We start from the raw sequence: 23886 nt of genomic DNA on the forward strand, positions 1-23886 counted from the left end.
GAAAACAATTATTTAAGCTGATGTGATTATTTTTAATCTCATATTTGGAAAAACTGCGACACTTTCTTCGTCGTCTTTCCCAAATAACAATTTTGCAGTGGCAACATATTCAAAGCTACTGAGCTAAAAGGTACAACTAGTTGTATTTTACTTTCAGTTATGATCAGTTATGTGGTGCTAAGCTTTTCATGTAGTAATAACTCTATAATGTAACTGTTTCAAATTCAAACATATATATTGAGCCTGCGTCTAATGCTCTGCCTCTATATATAACTATTTTGTATGCTACAGGCTCCTGAAGGAGTGACTGTGCAAAGCCACACCAGCAGCAACAGTGGGTGAAAGTAGCGCCCTCACTTGGAAACTGGGTGGAGTTGCAGCACCAGCTGCAGAAGTGCAGTGGGAACATCATGTCCACACTCACACCCTCTCCACTGTGAAGCAACACGAGGCACAAACATATGCACAAAATCCTGTTTGTTGTGTAAAGTTCATTATATAAAATTTATTTTAATGACAATATCAATGCAAATATAGCACTACAGTGATTTCCAAGGTACACCGTATCTCACCATATCAATATAGTATGGCACTCATATAATGGCCACCGTTTAGTAGACACACAAAATCAACGGCTTCTGTAAACTATCTTGGGAGATGATACCTCGGGTTTCCACATCTGTCAGTGAAAAGGAATCATGGTAAGATGATCACTTGGTATCTGAAATTAAACTGGGCACAATAATGAGCATCATTTGGAAACTTTTCAGTATAAGGAATCTCTGCATGCATTGCACTTGCCCATTTCCATCAACCTGGCCTGTGTTTGTTTGAAAATGGACTCAGCCTGAAAACCCTCGACTGTCAAACACAAGCAGGTGGAACTAAAACAAAAGGCCAAGCAGTGACTCTCAAACATTTAGATAGGTCGTCTTTTCACGGGGTGTACTGTACTGTACAGTTTGGTGCCATAACTATCATCAAACAACAACAACCAAGAGACATTCAGGTGCCTTAATACTATTACAGAAGGGCTCACTCTTCAAGATACAAATTCCAATTCATGTGGCTTTCAGAAGTAAAACAAATATGTAACAATATGCACTGTAGTAATAAATGTTTCTCGTGGTAACACCATGTCGTTGAACGAACAACACCAGTAGTTCAAGATAGCAGCAAAGTATTTTTAAAAAAAAAAGAAAAAGAAATCTGTACATAAATAAAAGTGAATGTAGAAAAAAAGACATAGATAAAACAATAACACATCTTAAAGGGAATCTTGCATAAATTTAAATAAACAACTGTGGGACTGTACCTTTCTTTTAGAGGGCTTACTGTTTATTAGTTGAACTATATATAATGCATGGAGTGGCTGCAGCAGATAAAGTACTTAATTCTTTTTAGAAAAAACGAGTGGACAAAGTTATGTTTATACAGTATATGCTACATTATATGTACTGATTACAAGTATGAAAATGGAAATAACTGCTACATTTTCAATCCAGTTGTACATATCTATTTACAATACATTAGGGTTTAATTCCTCCTAAGCGTATACCATGTTTTTGTGCAGATTGTTCCAGCATTCTGTTTGAGGTGATCACTACTCACAGTCTTATCAGTTGCACCATGTTGTACAGTCTGTGTTGATGGGTGTCAGTGCTTGTTGTTCTGTGTGGAGGAACAATCACTAATGTGCAACTGTGGGTATAAGCATGAGCGGTGATGATTTTTGTACCATTGATCTCTACCTACTGTATGTTTGACTGGACCGCACGTGATGTGCCATCTGTCACACCACTGTTTTTCACAATGATACCCCAAGCAACATGTTTTTGTACAACCACATGATTTTATCATAGTGAAGAATGCTGTATGTAAAAGTCTGACATGATCATCTCTACACATATATATATATTATCTTTTTTTTTACAATACTGTATGTCTATTGTGACATGCAGAGAATGACACAGTAAATATGACTTATTCAAGTCTTAGATATGTATGTTAGGCTAGTTGACACAAGTTTTAATCATGGTGCTCCAGCACTGGGAGCATATTGCTATAAAATTGCAGAAACGTTGAGAAAGTAAATAGATACATTACAAATATGCAAACAGATACAGTAGGTAGCTTTTACTCCTCGGTGATGATTATTTGCATCCACAATGACAATCTATTAAGACATCTCATATGCATTCACGATTTCAAGAAACACTTCGATAACTTGTCAACGAGTCTGGCCTTTTCTCATCCACAGAGCAGTGTGTTTGGACGACTGTGTGCTGGAGGAAAATACATGATTCTCATGTCTCAAGTAGTCAGGAGGAAATTTGGCAACACCAATCTCAGAGTAGATCCCACCCGTTATTGTTTAGTTGGTGTCTTCACTTTGTAGCAATAGCACTGGTGTTTTGTGGCAAAAATCGTTGGCAATTAGAACAACTGAGTACATACAGTAGTAGAGAGCAAGTACAAATCAACTGGGTAAGAAATTAATTAATCTGATTGTAAGACCTGTTTTTCTTCACCTCTTTTATCAGCCTTTTTTTGTCTGTTTTTCCAAATGAGTCTCCAGAAATCGTTATTACTGTTCTCATTTTCTGTATAACACACTTAGAGTGCTGGCAAATTTCTTCTACTTCGTCCAAAATCTTTCTTTCCTCTGTGGCAATCATCTCACCACCAATCATCTCAAGAATATTCCTCTTACCAAACCCATTTCAACTCATCTCTTCTTAATTGTTCATTCATCTTTTGCACATCTGTCTTTTTTGTGTATTCTGTGACATTCTTGCTTGGCTGTCCTTTTTCGCCTCAGATAGCAGTGTCCCACACGACGGCTTGCGGCCTCTGGCAGGGTGGCGTGCCAGTCTTACGAGGCTCAGGTGTCCGTCTCCAGCTAGGGAGGATGGGCATGCTGTCCTGCTTGCACAGGCTTTTGTCAGGGCGCCTGTGGGCCTTGATCTCTTTGCACAGGCAGCGTTTACGCTCTATGACTTCCAGCAGCTTGCCGTCTCTCTGGCTCTGCATTGTGGATTGGGTGGTGCCTCCGCTGACATGAGGCTGTCCCTGTGCCAGCTGGGCGAGCTGCTGGAACTGCAGCTGCAGGTGGTGCTGTTTCTGAAGCTGCTGGAGCTGCTGCTTTAACTGAAGCTGCTGCTGGTGGAGCTGAAGCTGCTGCTGCTGCCGAGACACGCTTGGACTGCTGGGACTGCAGGGCGCTTGTGGCTGGGCGAGACCGTGCATCTGCGAAAAAGTCAAGACGGTGAATGCATGAGACTTTCGTAATATAAGAGATTTGAAGTAACCTGAAAGATCACTGCAGAGCTGCACATAGTGAAAACCATTCCTAACATGTTGAATTGAAAAACTGCAGTGGCCATGGACAGCCAGCAGGATGCAGCGTTGCTTCATATCTCACAGGTTGAGGGAGGGTCAACCAGACGCATGCAGACAGTCTCTGCAGCACACTCAAACTGCGTCAGCACTTGCTATGCAGCCAGAATCTGGGCAAAGTGCACTGCTGGAAGACTGCAGCACATCTCAACAAAACATAGCACTGCATGTTCTCTCATCCACTGCCTCAGTTACTTGTTACATATTGGCCTATGTCATGTGCCTCTGCGGCTCTCATTCTTTTGAGGCAGGCCAGAGCCTTATTCTGCTCAGAGGACATATCTACAAGCTATAAATAGATCTGCAGGAGCAGTGTCTGTAGCAGGAAGCAAAGTAATAATGAGAACAATATTAATGTTCACTCCCAAATCGACCATGAATAAAGTTAATAGAGTCTATAGTTATGAGGCTGTATATTACACTGCATATTCACCTGATTCAGGGCTTCTCGTGCTGGTAGACTGCTCTGTCTCTGGACGTCGCCTCCACCCACCTGTCTCACTCCAGCAGCAGAGGAGGAGCGGCCCAGCCGCCCCACTTCTGTACAGAAACAAACGTTACACTTTGTGACTGCTAGTGAGAATAGTGGAATATAAATTTCCCCCTGTTTGCACACATCTTATTTTAACTACTTGACAGTTATATGTCCATCTGTCTACTGGGTATCTTATATTGTCCCTTGCACAGATTTCCATTATATTTATTGGACATGAGCCTAATGCACAATTCCACAGTGAACTAAACCACAATAAAATATAAACTGGTGATTTAAATGGTAAAAACAAGTTTAACACCAAAGTTACAGAATGGATGTAAATGAGTGAAACAGCAATTTGAATGTTCAGTGTATATAGGGGAGTTACACTGCCTGCTTTACACATCCATGTAATATCACTTTGCGAAGGCTGTCCTGTAATATAAATATCAATCTGTGTGTGCACTAAACCCATATGACAGAATTTCCCTCCATGTTTGGCCAATACAGGTAAACATCATGAAATGGGAGCAGGGCTCATGAACGTGTGTGTGCAGGGACGTGGGTCTGTTTATGGAACACCTCTTTTACTGGCTCTGCTTTAGGGAAAGTTACTGCTCTGGTTCTCAAGGTAAGATTTGTTTCTCTGTCTCTACAGAAAGGCATGAGTGCGGAAAAAGAGACGCAGAGATTCCAGAGTAACTTCATTACAGGAGGAGTGAGGAAAGGAGAGGATTCTTGGAGTTAAAAGCCAGTTTAAAATCTACACTGCAGCAGAGGCAGCCCATGTAAATCCACAGATGCAGCTCCCTCTCTGAATAGGATGTAGTGGTTAGAAGCCGTGAGTAAAAGATTATGAACATTACCTCCATTGCGACAGGCGGGGAAGGTCTGGCAGGGAAGAGGCAGCCCTAATCTGGGCAGGGCTCTGAATCCCAGGCTGTTATCAACACCAGCCAAGGACTCACTGTGACCGAGGGCCCTGCTGGTGGCGCCACTGAAGTGGACTGGGATGCCTGAGTGGCCTCCTCGAGACCCCAGCCCCAGCTCCTCTTTATCCATCCTTAACAAGGCATCGGCACTTCCATTCCATGCACGCCCTTCATCCTCTGAGACAGAGGGGAGGAACAGAATTAATATATCAAATAATTAGAACAGCTTTTATAAGCCTGTTTTTTTTCAATGAGGCGTCTGCAGACAGTTTTCAAAATGACCTCTGACTTACTCTCTGTTTCTCTGCTCCCATGGCTGAAGGACAGTTTCCTCTGCATAGGCCAGTAAGACCCCTCGTCCGCGGTTAAGCTGGCACTGCTGTCCCATGGCATGAAGCCAACTTTTGAATGGTGGGACCCAGACCCTCCATTACTCTTGGATACCCTTTCACCTACGCCGGTGAGACTCAAGGGCTGCTGCAGCGACGGCGTCTGAGAGCTTCCTCTCAGGCTCTCGTAAGCCGGCGGCCTCCGGAAGCCACCAGAGGGGTAGGTCCACAGCAGGGGGCTGTCTGAAGAGGGGGGCTTGTACGCTGGCAGGCCGTGTGGCGTGTGAGAGCGAAGATGTGGCCGAGAATGAGGACGCTGGGATGAGGATAACGGCGTTGGGGTTGAGCTGGTGTTGCTTTGAGATGTTTGGCTGCTACTGGCAGTGAGGCATTCGATCGGTAAGGAGTGAGGCCCTCCGTCCCTATCCCGATCCCTTTCTCTCTCTCTCTCCTTATCTCTGTCCCTGTCTCTATCTCTATCCTTGTCTTTCTCCTTGTCTCTGTCTCTCTCCCTGTGACTGTCTCTGTCCCTGTGACTGTCTCTGTCCCTGTGACTGTCTCTCTCCCTGTGACTGTCTCTCTCCCTGTGACCATCTCTCTCCCTGTGACTGTCTCTCTCCCTGTGACTGTCTCTAACCCTGTCTCTGTCTCTGTCTCGGTCCCTGTCCCTATCCTTGTCCCTGTCCCTATCCTTATCCCTCTCTCCTTTATCGGACTTCAAGAGGAAGCTAACAGACTTGCCCTCCTTGCCTGTACTTGAGGTTTGGGTCTGGGCGGTGGCCTGGTTGGAAGTCTGAGAGCTGCCCTTGATGGGAGCCGGGGAGTCTCCCCTCTCTGGCTTGCGATAGTGATGGTAGTGTGAGGGGCGATGGTGCGGGTGGTGGTGGTGATGGGAGAAAGGGGAGGTGGATTTGGAGGAAGGAGGCAGGGGCGTGGAGTGACTCCTGGCTCTCAGTCCAGGAGCTGGACCCAACTGGGAGTCTCTGTTGTGTTTATCCTGCTGGGAACTTCCTCCCGACGACTCCTTGGAGCCCGACAGTGATATAGGAAGATTAGAAGAGGCTGATGAGGAGATGCTGGCTTGTGTGGTCGCACTGGAGGTTTGAGTTCCCATTTTAGCAGAGGCAGACCCTTTGTTTTGCACCCCGACCCCGCTAGAGGCAGCTGCAGGCTGAGGGAAGGCGAGCAGCGGGGGCCGGTGCTGCAGGAGATTGGGGAAAGGCGCCGGGATCTTGGTGTTGGTCTCTGACTCGGATTTACTCCCTTGCAGCAGGTAAGGAGTGGGAGCACGTGGCGTGTGTGGACTGGTGGAGAGGACCTGCGGGATGGGGGTGGAGGATGCGGAGGAAGGCAGAGGAGATGAATGAGAGATCGACACGGTAGCTTTGGGTTTGGAGTACGAGGGCGAGGAAGACGAGGGGCGCGGTAAAGAGGAGGAGCTGCTGGAGGAGGAGGGGGTAACGTGGTAGTGTTTGGAGTTTTTAAGTTTCTCGTGTTTGGGAGGGAGGTGTCGATGGGAATCTCTGTCCTCTTGCGACGGGTATTTCATCTCCTCATAGATGGCCTCACTCTGGTCCGAGTCAGAATCTGGTGTGGTGGCCACCGGGGTGACGGGGTGGGGGGTGGCTGTCTGGCTGTCTCTGGTGAACACCTGGCCCACCATCTCTATATAGACTGGCTCATCATCCCCGTCTCCCCTCTGAATCTGAGAGTCTGTTGCCTGGAAAGGCAGGGATGTGGCAGAAGGAGGCACGCGTGGAGGAAGGGTGTCGAAGGTAAGCTGGGTGCTGGGACTTCTCTTGGGCTTTAAAGGAGGCACCTTTTTGGTTCCAATCTCTCCAGAGTCAGACTTCTTCATGACTGTACGATTAAAAAAAAGAAAGCAAGTCAGAAAAGAGATCATTTTCTCTGCAGAATAGGCACCTGAACACACATTTCTTACCGTTTTTCTTCTCGGAGTGTTTGGTCTGTGAGTGAGTGGGTGGTGGCGTCTCAGGGTGTCCTCTGCTGTCGGCGGATGACGAGGTGAGGCGAGTGCTTGGATGACGTTTGGGTTTGGCTGGGGGGCAGCGGCAACCGTGCTGGGACTGGGTGTCAGAGTAATCGTCGTTGTCTAGACTCGTATCCCCAGCACCGACGGCGTGGCAGGACTGCGAGCGCGGCGCCATGGCAGAGGCACAGGAGTGAGGGGACAGGTCCTGGGAGGCCGGCATGGTCATGAAACCCATCCGGAAGTGTCGCCGGAAAGAAGCCAAGTCGCGGACTTTCCCAACGGTAGCTGAGGGGTCGTTTTGGGTGGAGCTGCAATTTGGAAATGAAGTTGGGAATGGAAAGAGGAAAAATATTGAAGCATGAAGAAATTCTAGCAAAGTGAAAAAAAACATTCATGTAGTAACCTTTATATCAAGCTCCCTCCTCCACTCTGTTGAACTTGAAACATTGCTTTTTCAATAAAGAAATGCCTGCAGGGCTTTCATGGCCAAAGGGAAAGCCCTGGAGGCTCCTCCATCTTTTGCATCCACATATCCTTCCATCTGAATTCCTCCACATCTGCTTCCCCTTCAAACACATTCAATTAGGAAATCAATTCCCCTGTCAAAAACAAAGTACTCTTTGAGCACACAGTGCTGCTGGAATTCCCTTATTTATATCTTTACATCCTCAACCCACATCTGCAGTCTGTTTCCGCCACAAGCATTTAATCCGTTAGCATGGGCACAGTTGTGATTTTCATTTCTTTGATAGTTTGTCTTTGAAATCTTCAATGACACGAGCTCCCACAAAAATTAATAAAACTGACAGAGAGGAAAATACGACAAAGAATTCCAGTGTTTCACTAAATTGAAACAGTTGAAATGTAATTTCCCTGTAGAGCATAAACATAATAAAGTACATGCATTTAATTCCATCATCAGATCCACATGCACCCGTAACCTGAGTAGTCCTGCACATGTGTGTATGGAAAATCTTGAGCAAAATTGATTATTAGTTTACAGCTAAATGAACAATGAATGTTGAAGGGTGATATAAATCATAAAAACCTAGAACATCAAGCAAAAATACAATTATTATAACTCATGCACTTGATTGAACTTTATGATTTTAAACTAACTATTAACTGTCGTTCAAAGTCGTTACACTGTATTTTACAGATATGGCTGGAATGACCTGAATAAACCTGAAACTTGAAAACTTAAATAAAATTCATGGCCAGTAAACTGGAATAAAATAAAACGTGCTTAGTGGCTGACAGTGTGAAGTAGAGCACAGTTCAGGCGTCAGCGTCAGTGGTTCTGGTTGTTGACATGTGAGGTTTGATGACCTGCCGTGTTCCCTAAACCCAAACATGCACCGCTTCACTTCACACAGACACAAAATAAGTCCCTGTGGCCTTTAAGCCAACACGGATCGGACAGGGTCCACTTACTGTCGCCGTACAACAGACTTTTTCATTAACAAGGCTACTGTGAAGTCACTGTATTTAGGCAGAATGTCAGAGGAGAGAAAACAAAAAGTATTTTCCTCTGAGATGGAAAATACTATCAAAAAAAACAACTTACTGCAGTGATGCAGGAGGAAGTTACAGCTTTGTGAGTCTGATTTATGGTCCAAGTTTGTGTTGATCACATCCCAGCAGAGACACATCTGCGTATCCACATCTGTCTAAACATTTGACGCTGCGAGAAATTGTGTTTCAGAGTGTGTGATTAAATAGCACCAAATGTGTGATTGCTGTGTATAAGTGATTCATCACAGCGCACAATGACACCATATGACTATGGGTCATGAAGCACTCTTTTAGATCAGTTGCATCCCCTGTGATACAGTGAAGCACGGGGAGAAAACAATTTGCAGTCAACAAATCGGGCAGCAGCAGCGCTGGGGCTGCTCATCATGGTAAACACAGAGGCCCCTACTTTCCCCCTCCGGTGTGAGACAGTGTGTGTGTCTTGAACACACGTGTGGTGCAGCAACAGAGAGTGTTTGCATCTTTATAAGAATGTTTGTGCCCTTGAACGCCTGTGGAGATGTACTTGTGACTCCTCACAATCGACACAGATACTAAAGGGCCAAATTTAGCCCAGAACAGAGGCTGAGCAGTTCCTTCCAGCACCTTGAAGTGCTCTGTTTCTTTTCTCACTTCTTCTCAGGGAAGAGTTTGAACTTCTTCAAACTAACACTCAGCTGTTCAAAAGCACTGGACCCTCAACCTTTTGTTCACTTCTCTTTCTTGTTGCTTCACATCGGTTGGAAATTTTAAGAAATACGATTCTTTTGTTTCTTAGATAAGAAGATCCACACCACTATCAAATCTGTCTGTTTGATAAAAAAATTGATTCAGCAGTGGGTTATCTTAGCTTAGCATAAAGCCTGGAAACGGAGGGAAAAACTGTTCGCCTGGCTCTTTCTGAAAGTAACAAAATCCACTTAACAGCATCTCAAAAGCCCACAAATAACATCTCGTTTGTTGAATCCCACAATAACAGTGATAATAAGGTTGTTGTATGTGTAACTATTAATTGGCTGGGAGCTACATTGTCCTGAACACAATACTGAGGGAGAGATACAGGCGTTTTATCAATCTTCTCTTCGACAACTTTTGGATGACAGGATGAGTTGCTGATTCAGAAGGTGTTGATCACTCACTATAGAAGCCCCTGAGCGTCACATGACCTTTCATGATGATCAAAAATACTTCTCGGGAGTTTCCTCCGCTCTTTTCTTGCTTCGTTTAAAATTGTCCAAATTAGGAAGTTATTTTCCCGCAGAAACCAAAGGTGGAGGTGCCACATTGGTGCAGTGGTTTGCACTGTCGCCTCACAGCAAGAAAGTTTTCGAGCCAGCTGCCCAACCTGGGCTTTTCTGTGTGGATTTTTGCCTTTGGGGTGCTCCGGCTTCCAGCCTCAGTCCAAAGACGTGCAGCTTAGGTTAACTGGAGTCTCTAAATTGACCATAGAAGTGAATGGTTGTTTGTCTCTGTGTTGGCCCAGCAAGACACTGGCGACCTGTCCTAGGTGTAGCCAAGCTCTTGCCTAATGTCAGCAGGGACGGGTTCAGCCCCGACACAACCCTCAAAAGATAAGTGCTATAGATAATGGATGGACACACTATTTTTTGTCTATTTGATGAAGGTTTCATATTCATCCTAACAAGCACCAGACAGTAGTAAGGAGGAATGTACATCATTGGATATGTAGGTACCAACTGCTCCTCTGTAGCCGCTTGATGAACATCTTTGGTATTTCTTTGTTTTTTTTATGGAGGAAATTGACTTAAGCTAAGTCTGCCTCTAGCAACTATAGTCTCATTTCTAATTGATCTTTTTGGGGCAAAGTTTAAGAGTAGGTTATGTTTTTTAAAGGGCTGAATGAGAGTATCTGTAAAATTGGTTTAAGGGGAAATCAGAGCAGTAAAGTTGTGTGTTGTTAAAGTTTCAGATGAGTTAAGGTTGAGCAGCTGACATTGAGTGCGTATCTGTCCTCATTCTGTTGGACTTTTCAGACATTTCTGACACGATACATGACACTAATTGATTGCCTGAAGTTATAGGTTGTCTCTATTTAAACTGATCCGATTCTTATTTTGTAATATTACAGAAAAAATCTGATCTGCTTGGACGTTTGAATCAAAGCAGTGAAGCACAAGCTTTGTCTATTGATGCTTCAAATAGTATGATTGTGGTTTTATTTACCAGCATGTGACACACGGTTGTAGGTGCCCCTACAGCATCGACCAAAATAAGCCTTTATCATTAGATCTGCACACTGATATGAACTTCCTGAAGCTTTCATAACAGGACAATACTCCACTTTGTCTGCCTGGAAATCAAGAATTAATCATGGACATTGACTTTAAAGTTTTAATTTATGTGACGACCGTTTTTCTTTGTTCATGACAGTGAGCCGACACGATGATGATCACGTTCACATTCAGCTGCAATGCCTGTAACTCACCTAACCCTCCTACATAAACTGAACAGGTTTTAAAGGTCTTGAAGTGCTTTGACATGTGATTAAGATGTTTGGATCCAAGAAATTCCATATCATATCTTCAGTGGTTTTACTGTAAGCATACAATGTGTTTACTGTATTTACTGTATGCATAAAGAAGGGATATAAGGGAGGTGAATCTGACTCTGGCTGACTGAATGTCCAAGTTAGTTACAAACACTGTCTGCTTATGTGCATGTACAATACTTCCCAGTGTGCATTGCATTAAGTATTAAATTCCCCAGAAATCTATAAAAATGATTATGTGTCTGTATGCAAACCACTATGAAGATAGAGCTGCACTTCCTACATTTCTTGCACCCCTCTTCTACACAGCGCTAACATCACAGGGCTTAGTGTGACTGATTTTATTACAGCCAAGCTGTTGCCAGGGATAAGGTTTGACTTGACAAATATTAAAATTTGAACAGATAATTATATAAGAGGCTCCAAACTCACTTGCAAAATAGAATTCCAGTTTTACCCACATGTCAAATAATATAAGTGGTATATTGTGCTAATCCTCAGGAAATTGATCATTGTCTCTTAAAAAAAGTTAAAACAAATTCCCGACAAAAATGAATAAAAACTCAGAAACACTCTCCTTCCCAAAAAATACACATTACAACTTCTCTTTAACCTAGTAATAAAAAAACAACTATATACTGAGCAGACAGCAGATTATTTCCTTGGCCCTGCACTAAGATTTAACAATATGTCCATTTATCATATTACACTGAAAAACATTTAAAAATGACCAAAAAGGTTTCCTTCATAGCAAAACTTTTGCAACAAAAATGACTGTGTGATGCGAATGATATGGTTATAAAATATAATATAATTTTTTTATTAAATAAATCTCTAATTTATTTCCCATATGATAATCTATCAACTTAATTTATTACTTTCATTGTTTTTTAATTACTTTCTATTTAATCAGTATTTTATTTACATTATTGAATGCCTTTGCAATTTACATGCATATAATGAAACATTTGTCTTTAATTCATCCCTCTTCGTCAAATTGAATATTAATTACTGAACCGTATTAAAGGGATTTGCCACACACACACACACACACACACACACACACACACACACACACACACACACACACACACACACACACACACACACACACACACACACACACACACACACACACACACACACACACACACACACACACACACACGTCCATTCACACTGGTCTCATCATTATGTGCAAGAATAAATAAAACCTGAGCTTGCGTCAAGGTTTTCTTCCACCAGTTGCCACTACTGGGAATCGTCTGTCTTCCTGTATTAGTGCCAGAAGAAACAATCTATTTTTAAAACTCTCAAAACTCACCTATCCAATGCTTTAAATGTGGGATTTTTCTCCTGAGCACCTCACATCTCAAACTGTGTACCGATGCCCTTCATACTGCTTCCATGGCCCCCTCCTCACCTCCCTCGCTCCTGGTCCTGCCTCGAGTCCATTTGGTTTCAATCCTTTCGTCCCCTGTGCGGCTTCATCCCTGACCCAGCTCTGTTCGCAATCATCACCGGTCATGTCCTGCCTCTCACCTCTGCCACTCGGGCCCCACTCGGCTCTGCTTGCACCGCTCATCGTGTCCCGCTGTCCCACTCGCTGCCCTACACCTCCACTGGCTTGATGCTGCCACGACATTGATCTCAGCTGCCAACACGAGGGGCCTCCAATTACAGCTGTGAGTCAGAAAGCACTGGAACACGTTTCAAAACAAGCTGAATTGTTGTCCTTGATGTTCTCCCTCTCCTCGGTGGCACAAACAGCCCCACACACAGCGTAGAATTAGGTGAATTATAGGCGACTCACTTTTGAACAGTGCATCTCTGTCCCCCAAACACATTCAGGGCACACACACACTTTTCTACAAGATACTCTGGGAGGAGGTTATGTTGCTGACAACTTGTTTGACTGTTACAAAGTATACATAGTAAAAAAAACGAGGAGCACGTTATTGTTCCGGTTGGTCAGTGTCAGTAGTTGTTAAGCAGTTTAGTCCAGTGGTTCAGTTCCCCTCAGAATGGTCACAAGGGGTTGGATTAATGGGGAGAGCAAGTTCTACTACAAACATTTGAATTGATTTTTCTTTTGTGTAATCTTTGCTTTTTATGGGAAATATTGGATCATTTTACTTTGTTACAATACAACTGTACCAATCCCTAAGGCACTTTGGTTCAGGGAATGAAGATAAAAAGAAGATACAGACATGCACTGACAGACATCCACCAAAACAATAACACAATAAAACACAATAAATTAACTGTTCAGATGAGTTAAGCTAAAAGTACAATTTCTTTAAAAAATAATACATTTCTTTAAAAATACTAAAATACTTTTCTTTTTATTTCTTCAAAAATAATAAATCTTCTTCCTACTGAAGTAAAAATACTACTAGGTTACAATAAATAAATACATTAAATAGCCTACACAGCAAGAGGTGGTGTTTTTATCTAAAAATAAAAATAAACCCATTTGAGAAGTTTAAAGGGGAATTCTATATTTGGTGGATCTGCTAACAATTCATAGGCCACAAAGCAGAATTGGGAGCCACTGGTTAAGTTCTAAAAAAGTAAAAGCTTACTTTAAAAGAAAGATTATCTGTAGCGACAGAAAATATTCATTATTATAGTGGCATAAATATGAACAACTCAAGTAAAGTACAAGTACAAGATCTGAGTAGATGTACTTTCTACCACTGCTTTCAAGCTGAGCTTCAATGACTGCTCTTCCTATTGTTCCTACATATTCATTGAAAACTCATTATAGGCCTGGTTTTTTAATTCACTCCCTTTCTGTTGGAAATCATCAGTTCCCACAGAATCGTAAAGGAACTTTGGGGTGTGTGTGTGTCTTTTTTTAATTCCTCTCGAAAACCATTGAAGTGTAAATAGGTGAACTCATCAGACCCTCTGATGACATTATTTAATAAAAAAATAATCACATTTGCAGTGAGACGAATGAGGCAACAGCTCTATTTAATTCCTCATTTTTCAGTGGTTTTGGCTCCTTTGTGCCCTCTGACACTTCGGCTGGCATTAAAATAGTTTATCTCATCTGCAGAACATATTAACTTCATTATGAACTGCTGTTATGCAAATTTGCCCACGACTCTTCAGACGAACCCCTCTGACTTCATGAACTGTGTTCGGAATGAAGATTTTGAAATTAAACTCATTCATGGCGGCTAAGAGGTTTATATCCCCACTGAACTGAACCCTAATGTAATCCCATATATGCAGAGCCCCTGTGAGCTGATCCTCCTCACCTCTTTTTGCTTCCCTCTTGGTCCCTCTGCCTCCAGTCCAAACGGCTCTTACGATACAGCAGGTTCATGTCGCTGCGGGGTCGCTCCTCCTCGCATCCGATCACAGCGCAGTGTAGCCGCTTGCTCCGCCTCTCTATGTCACGCAGGAAATGCTCGACTGCCACATCCTGGGCTGAGCCAGAGCTCATGGTATAGAAGAAGACTCTGGAGAAGGGGATGTATGGCCCAACTCACCTAAACAAGAAGAAACAAGGGCAATGTTTCAGCTCATTAATCATTGAAAAACATGTTCTGCTTCCCGGGGCTTCTTGCAGCAGACAACATTGACAGTTGCACCATGAAACCCAAACAACCCCTAAAGAACTGGCCGAACTTTCGGGGAGTCATAGCTTATCATTCTCTCTGTGTCATAACAAACAGCGCTGCCCATTACTCCAACTGGCAGCCTTCAGAGTGGAGACAAGGTGATGCATGATGATGGAGGGCACAGTTTTGTTTACGCTTACCTCGAGTGTATCACATGAAAACTATTTATTCTTTCATTATCCAGTTATGAATATTTGAGTAAGCATGGTAACTCAGCTGCAGAGCGTCACTGGCTGCAGGCCCTGGGATGGCCTAGCTAAGCCTGTCTGCTAGCCAGACGGTAATGTGGTTTGTCATATGTAGCGCATGAACAACTTCCTACTCACGCTCACCCCATGAGAAGTCAGGCTTGTTGTGGGGCAGATATCTGAGAGTACAGTATTTTTGTGGTGGAGAATGTGACTGCGCGATGCAATTGGCTGAGAAAAGCACAGCTGTCAGCTTATGCGTGTTTACAGAGGTCCCCCTCATAAAGAGAAACAGAGTTTGAATGTTAGTTTTGTTTTGGTAGTGGACACTGGAGCATTATCATCGCTGCTTCTGGCATCAGTTTGTTTTGAACTTAACAGAATTGCTGGTGAACAAAAGTGAAGCAGTCACTCTCATGAGATGCATTAAGTCAAGCTTCAAATGTTGTGTTTGCAACATTAACGGTCATGTTTTCCGTCTCAAAGAAAAGTAAAAGAAATATCCAAAGTAGAATGTGTAAACGTTTTGATATTTATATTTTGAAATCATTAGCTTGCATTCACAACATGTTACAATGGAACTGCATGCAAGTCCAGGTTAATGAGCTCTAAAAGCATTCATGTCTCAGGATAAAAGCAGCATGAAATATGAATACAAATACACAACATTGACATTTTCAAGCAATATAGCTATAAAAGCTTTTCTAATTCTGTGCATATTCAGAACCACTTAAACCTCCAACTACACAGCCTGTTTACTATCATTATAAATCTCATGCATGTTTCACTATTGAGGACACATAAAAAACGAGAACACATTGACAGCATCAGGCACCGTCTCCTGGGCCAGGCAGCATGTTGAGCTGTGTAGCTGTGTGTGATTCTTTTGTCACGGCTCAGCGTGTCATCCTGTGTGTCAGCGTGGTCACTGCTATTCTTGTATCATCGCAGCCCCGGCCACAACCTCGACCACGGCCGCCGCCATGCTTGCTGACTCAATGTTAATTAGGTTAGGGAGCTGCGACTGTAGGTTGCGATTTTGTTAACGGGAGCTTTGATTTGGGTTCCTAGGATCAGGCAGCTGAGCAGGCAGCCCTGCAATTGCCGCATTACATGCAGTGGGCTGGTGTGCAATTAGCTGGGCTGAAAGGAGCGGGAGATCTCCGTCTTACAACTGCAGACAGGCTCGTCTCAAACTGGGCTACAAACATCCTTTTTTACAGACACACAAAACATCGAGCACATCAGTACAAGTTGGCTGTGATCTAAAGTGTTCCCTAGAGTCGCTCTCAATCCCGAATAGATTCAGAGCATTTAAGGAGTTGTTCCAGGAGCATCTGTAGGGTCAGGAGTTGCTTCAACTCCTCATTAGAACCAGGAGGCAGATGGAGCATGATTCGTATAACTGAATCTGTATGCAGCGCTGTAGACTACTCATTCATGCACATAAGCAAACAGATCACACACACACTCAAATCCCCCCCATACACACTAAACACATGCATACACGCGTGGTGTGAGGCAGTAATTGCAAATGCTCAACAGCTAATTAGAGTGTGATTAACTGATGATAGAGATTTTAGATCATTTTCAACCCAAAATTTGAAAAAAACATCAAACAACATTTGTCCGTGAGAAAAGAAGCATAGCGTTCCACCATACACTGTGTGTAAGTGTCTGAATTTAACACTTCTGGGACACTTTGTGCTGCAGCCCTCTGCCCTCCAGCCTCCACCTCAGCGAGTGGGGTCCTGCAGTGCTGCGCCTCACTGTGAGCGAGGCAGTAACGCTGCAGAGTGGAGGGAAACATCCCAGCACAGCACTGACCTGGCCTTCATGTAGGGGGCAATATTTCTACACATTCATAATACATATTTAACTAGAATAGCAGTCATTAGAGCAGATACTATATTATATATATTTTCCCTTCATTTTTTAAAATCAAGATCCATGATTTATCCTTTGGGCAAACAGTGAAAATATTGAAAAACGCCCTGTCGCACAATGTTAGGTTTCTTCTCTGACCATGGCTCACCCTTCCACCATCATCTTGTGATAATGCATCTGGTAGTTCTTGTGTAATATTTCTTACAATAAAACAAATTACAACAAAACAAACAGACGGGTTAAAAACACAACGTCCTTGGCAGAGGTAATTACTTTGGGGTATATTAACCCTTGTCGACATCCACAAACAATGTTATTTAAAACAACATATTTTAATGAATGCCAAACCTTCCTTTGTTTTCCCCATTGTTGGTTTGTCTATTAGCAAGATTACACAAAAAACTACTAGATGAACTCCCACAAAACTTTGTAGAAGGATGCAGTATGGATGAGAAAGGAAGCCATTAAAATTTGGTGCGGGTCTGGATCAGAAGGCAGATCCAGGATTAGTTTTTTTTTCAAGTTTCTTTAACATTGTGAGAAATGGGCGTTTTTTCAACATTTCATGGATTCTTGATGGAAAAGATCAGGCATGTTTAGGAGACTGATGTTTATAAGTGAATATATGATTGAGTGACCTTAAAGGTTCAGTTTGAAGACTTTAGTGACATCTAGTGGTGAGGGTGCATGTTGCAGCGGAATATCCCTCACATCACCACTCCCCTTCCAAACATGAAAGAGAACCTGTGGTAGCCTCCAGTTGTCATAAAAACACAAAAGGTGTTTAGTTTGTCCAGTCTGGGCTACTGTAAAAAGAAAACAGGGTGGCCTCCGTTGAGAGGAACCGCTCCCAATGTAAATATAAACTATTTACATATAAAGGGCCCATTTTAGAGTAAAGAAAACAACAATTCGATTTAAGGGGCAGATAGAGCTGAACATGTTGTTCTTTAAAGATCATCTTCTGCAAATCCAGCCCTCGGACTAACAATCTACTCAAGTCTGTTAGAGTATTACTTCAATCAAACTTAGAAGTAAGGTCAGTAAGGTCAGTAGGAAATAGGATTTTGTGCATGAACCGATGTTTACAGCTCACTTTATTACCTCTGCCAAAGAGGTTATGTTTTCACCGTAGCCCGTTTGTTTATTGGTTTGCATGTTTGTATTCTAAGCAGGATTACACAAAAAACACTTATCGGATTTTCCACGAAACTTGTTGGAAGGATGTGGTATGGGTCAGGGAAGAACCCATTCAATTTTGGATTCGGGTAGTATTTTTCCCCAGAGTTTTCCCTGAGAATAATTCATGGATGGAAAATCCGGTACATTTAGGGAACTTATATCTATGAGTGTGTGAAATTTGGTGCAGCTTGATTGAATATAAGGGGATTGTTGGCCCTTGGTGCAGGTATGTGCTCTACTGAGTGCAATTCTGGTTAGTGATGTAGTTTCTTTGTTTTGGAAACACAAGATACTGCCCTATGCCTGGGTTTATTCAGTTTCTCCCTAAAATCAGAGCCATTTCTGTTGAACCACTTTTCAGAATCATATCTCAACCATGCAGCTATATAACACACCACAGTCAGCGCGCTCCAAACAGACACACCGCTGCAGCTCAGCAACAGGGAGGAGAGAGGCAGAGGGGAAGCAGCGTACAAGGACGGAGGAAAAGGTTCAGGGGAGGAACGAGCAGCTTGAGAACACAGCTAGAGTGAAGGAGGAATTCAGGCTGAGGAAAATGAGACAGAAGGGGGCACAGGAGAAAAAAGGGGGGAAGTAGTAAATAGAGTCATAAAGGGATCAACCAGGATGGAGATACACAGGATCTGGCTGAAAACAGACTGGAGACAGGCTGAGGGAATATCGAAGCTGGGAATATGAGAATGACGGGAATAAGCAAATGGAGGCAAGTGCGAGGAGGAGAGGAGAGAAAAACAGTGAAAGGCAGCCAGACTACAAGAATGGGGGAGGGAGGTGAAATCAAGCCTCTCACACTAGTCGCTGTGTGTGGTCTCCTAGCAACACTGTCAGCCATGCATCTCTTCCTTAGCTACTGAATATGCACAAAGCAGGATGTCAATCTCGTCATACGTACTGAACCCGGGGGTTAAACTTTGCGGCCCCTGCATTTGTAGGGACCTGAACCTCTGAAGTGACGGAAGCATCTGTATCAATAGTAACCACGTGACCCTGTTGCTAACATTATCATGATCTACTGAGCAACATCTCTAGAAATTACATGGACCCCTACTTTTTAAATATTTTTTAGTGTCAGCTGTATCTAACTTTAGCTGCTGTGTGAAATCAGCAAGGCAAATATTTAGCACAAACCTCAGATTTATGTGTTTGCAGTAGATTAAGATTTTATCATGTGTAAAAGGGGGAAATGGGCATCAAAGTGAAATATAAGAGCTTGCACTTGGAGAATATCTGCAGCTACTAACAGGGACTCCATTAAATCACAGCTGGTTCGCCTCAAAGGAAATCAGATTTACTCGGAAATGTGTTTCTTTTCAAACTCCAACTGCCACATGCGCTTGATGGTCAGACCAAAACCATCATACTAATTCAGTAGATAAACAAGGCTCATTGCTTTTTATTGTCGGTTTTGAGTATGAGACAACTACATGGCTCTGATGACCTAATGTGTCCGATTAAACTGCTGACATGCACATCAGATGTTTCCTTTTGTTTTGAGACATTTGACCAAATACACTGCGATACGCTTGCGCCCTATCAAGGGCGTACCCTGCTTCTCTCCAAATGTCCCCACGACCCTCAAAGGATAAGTGTTATAGATAATGGATGGATGGAATTACCCGTAAACAGCAGAGGCTTGTCTGACGTGACAAGATGCATCATTTCATCACAGGGAAATGGCTGACAAAGCAAAACCAGCCTTCAGTGTATAAATGTGGAGCAGGGCTGAGAAGGAAGGCCCACAGAGGCTTTGTTTGCTCGTCTCATGACCTCGATGATGTTATTTTGGAACGTGAACATCTGGATGAAATCGACTTCTTCACATTTAAATGCTGATATTTGATGTCAGACTATTAAAGGCACAGCATGGGCAGTGACTGCAATTATGGGTGTTCATAATGATCGTAAAATAATGATGATTACTATTGAGAACATAAACAACCATGGTACACAAACAAAGATTAAATTGTAATAGAGGAAAACTGTGGGATATGAGGGAACCATACATAACTAGCAAACCACCTAAGTCCACATAAATTCAATTAAGATGCACAAAATTACACACATTCATAGGATGCTACTTCTTATGTGTTCCTGCAAACTAACAATATATGTTCTCTTGCAGGAAGGCAGATGAGACGATTGATGCCACGCTGATGTCTGTACAGTAAACATGAGCTCACAGCCAGTTAGCTTAGCTTAGCACAAAGACTGGGGTAGTGAGCCTGACTGTGTCAAAGTGTAACTAAATAAACATGTTATATGTCTTTTGTTTGATCAGTACAAAGCCTATGTGATACAGTGGGATATTTGGATAGATGTCAGACTCAGATGGACAGATGTACTCAGAAGATGGAGTTTTGAGTGACTTATATTTAGGTGCAGAGAAGCAAGCAGACAGGTGTTTTACTTTTAACCTTTGTACAGAACCAAGCTAACTGTTTCCCCCTGTTTTCAGTCATTGTGCTAAGCTAAGTGAGCCAGCTACAAACAGTACAATCATTGTGTATAAACATGAAAATTATGTTTGTCCTCTTATCTTACTTCTTGGCTAAATAAAGAGACCATAAGCTTATTTCTGAAAATGTCAAAATACGTTCCTCACAGTTTTACTAAATATTTTTCAATCTGAATATTTCAACAACAAAAGTACAACAAATAAACAGCAAATAAATAATGCAGAGTGTGCTGCGACAAAGTGACTATTTCGATTTACATAAGAAAACTTTTTGCCTTTCATAACAGGCACAGTATCACCATCAATAATATAGTGTAGGGTTCACCTACTGTCGATGGTGGTAAACTGCAGCCTATTAAGGATACATGAGTTAAACGTCCTTTATTTTCTTACTGGACAACCCAGTGTTTGGTGTTTCTGCTTTGGGTTCTAATGCCATGTCTGTTCATTTGAAGAGCTGAGCTTTTGAACCTCTTAAGAACAAAAACCTTTCAAAAGTTTTGATCTGAGTGAGGCCGGCCTGCAGACCAGAAAATATTTGAAGCAACATCTATAGCTTTGTGGGTTTTCACACACCGGCTACTACACAAGCAAAACCGAGCAACAGTCATCTGAGGTAAAATCCTCCTTTGACCGAGCCCGTCTCAGTCTTCTCTGGCTGTTGTGTGTGTACGACGACACCAGCAACCAGCCAGATGCTACTGGTGGTTTACTGTTACTGACAGTTGCTATGGGAGTCCTCCTCTCCTTCCTTTGTGTTGTTTTCTTCAATATCGCCGGCTTCAGGTCGCTCCTCTAATCTCCTCAGACGCAGAAAATTTGTTGATGTTCTGATTTACAAACAAAGCTCAAAGGCAGTGTGTGAATTGGAAATATGAAAAACAAAAACAACCTATGAGCATTCCCCCGCCTCATTAACATGTATTTCAAAGTGTGTTGTCTTAAGTAGAAAAATTAGATTACTCAAATATTCTCTGTGTCTATTTCCTCTCTCGTTTTATGTACCGCTGTTGTGTGCTGAATGCTCAACAATATTGCATTGTGCAGTGAAAAGCCTGTGGCTGATGAGGATGGACAGGAGGCGGAGGAGGAGGAGGAGGAAGAGGAGGAAGAGGAGGAAGATGTAGGAGCTGATGTATCACTCCAGGCCAGGGGGTGGAAGAGAGGCGGAGAGGAATTTTGCAGATTTTTTTCTCCTGACCTCTTTCTTGTGTTTTGGGCATGAAATGAAAACAAAACCTCAGTATGAACACATATAGATCAAATCCTAACAACAAGCTGCGTCATTCAACAAAAAAACTGGAGGTCAAAAACCCAAACGCACTCGTTTAAATATACATGCAGGACACTTCGCACACTTTGGATTCTCCTCCGTGGCGTTGTACAAACTGAGTGACCACTAAATCTTTCATGAACTGCAACCAAAAATATCTCACAAAAAAAGCTTTCGCTGTTCCCCTCCTCGCTCCGTGCTACTAGGACACAGCCTCGGGCCACAACAAGCTTATGGAGGTGCTCGATGTTTGTCTCAGCTCGACACCTTTTCTGCCTACAAATATATCTATTACTGTCGGCATGCGTACGCATAAGTCAACATCTTTACAACGCGTGAGGCATGAATAGTTCAAAAAGTGAAGCACTGTGGTTTCAGAGTGTATAACCTGCTATCAAGTGAATGAAAACATAAATAAAATAACACCTAACACCTGGTTTCCCACCTGAGCTTGCCCTTGCCTTCATGATCTTCTGCTGGAATCTGCAGTAACCAAGGTGACCCATTGCACTTAGCAGGACACTTACAACCCTTATACAACACTGGACTCATTTTCATTCAGTCTTTGCTGTTTACTCTATTGGACACATAAGGTTCAAAATGTTGTGGAAATACTACATCATATCACAGAGTAACGAAGCACCCATGGAGGCTGACTTTGCCCCGGGAGCGATAGACTTCGAGAGACAAAGAGGGGAAAAAGAAAAGAAGATGGAGCAGCGGAACCAGAGGAACACCGTGTGCTGGGATCCTCCGAACGTGTGCAGAATGAGCTGTGCCACTGGATGTGGTATAAGGAGTGCAAAACACATCGCTGTGTTCAAATTCTTCTGCAGGGCTCCCTCAAGATAGTGTGTCTTTCAAAAAATACAAAAAATAAATAAAGAATTATTCAGCACTGCATTAAGTCTCTATTTTGTTTGATCTTTGTATTTGGCTGCTGAAACCCAGACAGTGAGGTAAAGTGCTGCAGGGAAAAGAGCGAGAATTGAAAAAGCCCCTTTCGTGCTCGTGCTTGTGCATGAGGGGAAGAGCTCCTCTGTACAGCTGCACATGCTTCACTGAGCCAGTAACCCTCCCTGACCAGGATCTGACTTCTTTTAGATGTGGATTACCTAGCAATATTGCCTGCCCTTCCTCCCCTGTTAGTTCAGTTCTGTTCAGTTTTAAAGAATTTCCTTTTTTAGAAAAACTTATCTTGAAAAAAACTAATTTATGTAATGATGCTGCAGTGCACTTTAAAGCAGAGCTGCATGTTTAAAACATGGAAAGTAAGAGGTATCTAATGTTTTCTGACCATACAACCCCTGCAGACCATATGAACCAGAGCTGAACCGGTTATCTGACTACTGGTTCTAATTCCAGAGTCGTTATTTGATTCACTCATTAAAAAGCTAAAAACATCATAGCCTGCAGCAGTATAGGCTGTCCCTGCCCCATACATGACAAACCTCATAAACTATTCAGCAACAAATTAAGCAAAGCCCAATAGCCCAGAGTGAAACAAGGATCAGCTGAACATCACTTAAAACGAGACATATGATTTGCCTCACAGCAGCTTGTAGAGGGCTTGACTCATAACGTTCTCCTTGTACTTGCTGCCCCAGAAAGCCAAAGAACCAGGAAAGTAACACGAACAACTGGCTCATTATGGAAAAGAAAAAAAAAAATCTAATAAATACTTCACCACACACACAAGAATCAAAAATCTGAATTGGCTGAATAAATCACGTTGATTCTATTATCATAAACCTCGCTGAGCCGCCTTTTGATTGAAAGATGAAGCCGCGTGCGTTGGTGTGATTTGCAAAGCCAGGTACGGGCCACAAGTGGTCTCCCAGCGTTTGAATCATCCTACTCCTTGTGCTCAAAATCCCCTGGATAAGCGAGTCATAGCGTAGGTTGCACAGGATAAGCACACACGCACACATGCCCACATGCCCACACACAACTCTCCCACTCATTCACTTCATCACATACAGATCACGTCTCTTGTGGCCCGGGCATTTGTACCCCACTGTGTTTGCAAGCATGATAAAAAAAAACACAGGAGAAAGATTTTTTTTTTTAAAACGTGTTTCAATAGCATTAGG

At 42.8% G+C, this 23886-nt stretch overlaps 1 protein-coding gene across 1 annotated transcript in view; it reads right to left on the reverse strand.

The window, feature by feature from the left end:
* Nucleotides 1-476: 476 nt before the first annotated feature.
* The window catches only part of LOC118122021 (neuronal tyrosine-phosphorylated phosphoinositide-3-kinase adapter 1), a 30795-nt gene continuing 7385 nt past the window's right edge, over nucleotides 477-23886 (reverse strand). The window contains exons 2-7 of the mRNA XM_035178408.2: nucleotides 14422-14655; nucleotides 7078-7436; nucleotides 5100-6995; nucleotides 4741-4983; nucleotides 3833-3939; nucleotides 477-3249 (exon numbers count right to left, since the gene is read on the reverse strand). Coding sequence (XP_035034299.1) covers nucleotides 2818-3249; nucleotides 3833-3939; nucleotides 4741-4983; nucleotides 5100-6995; nucleotides 7078-7436; nucleotides 14422-14609 — 3225 coding nt within the window. The 5' untranslated portion in view covers nucleotides 14610-14655 and the 3' untranslated portion in view covers nucleotides 477-2817. The remainder of the gene's footprint in view (nucleotides 3250-3832; nucleotides 3940-4740; nucleotides 4984-5099; nucleotides 6996-7077; nucleotides 7437-14421; nucleotides 14656-23886) is intronic.

Source organism: Hippoglossus stenolepis, chromosome 15 (assembly GCF_022539355.2).
Source record: "Hippoglossus stenolepis isolate QCI-W04-F060 chromosome 15, HSTE1.2, whole genome shotgun sequence".
Classification (NCBI taxonomy): domain Eukaryota; kingdom Metazoa; phylum Chordata; class Actinopteri; order Pleuronectiformes; family Pleuronectidae; genus Hippoglossus; species Hippoglossus stenolepis.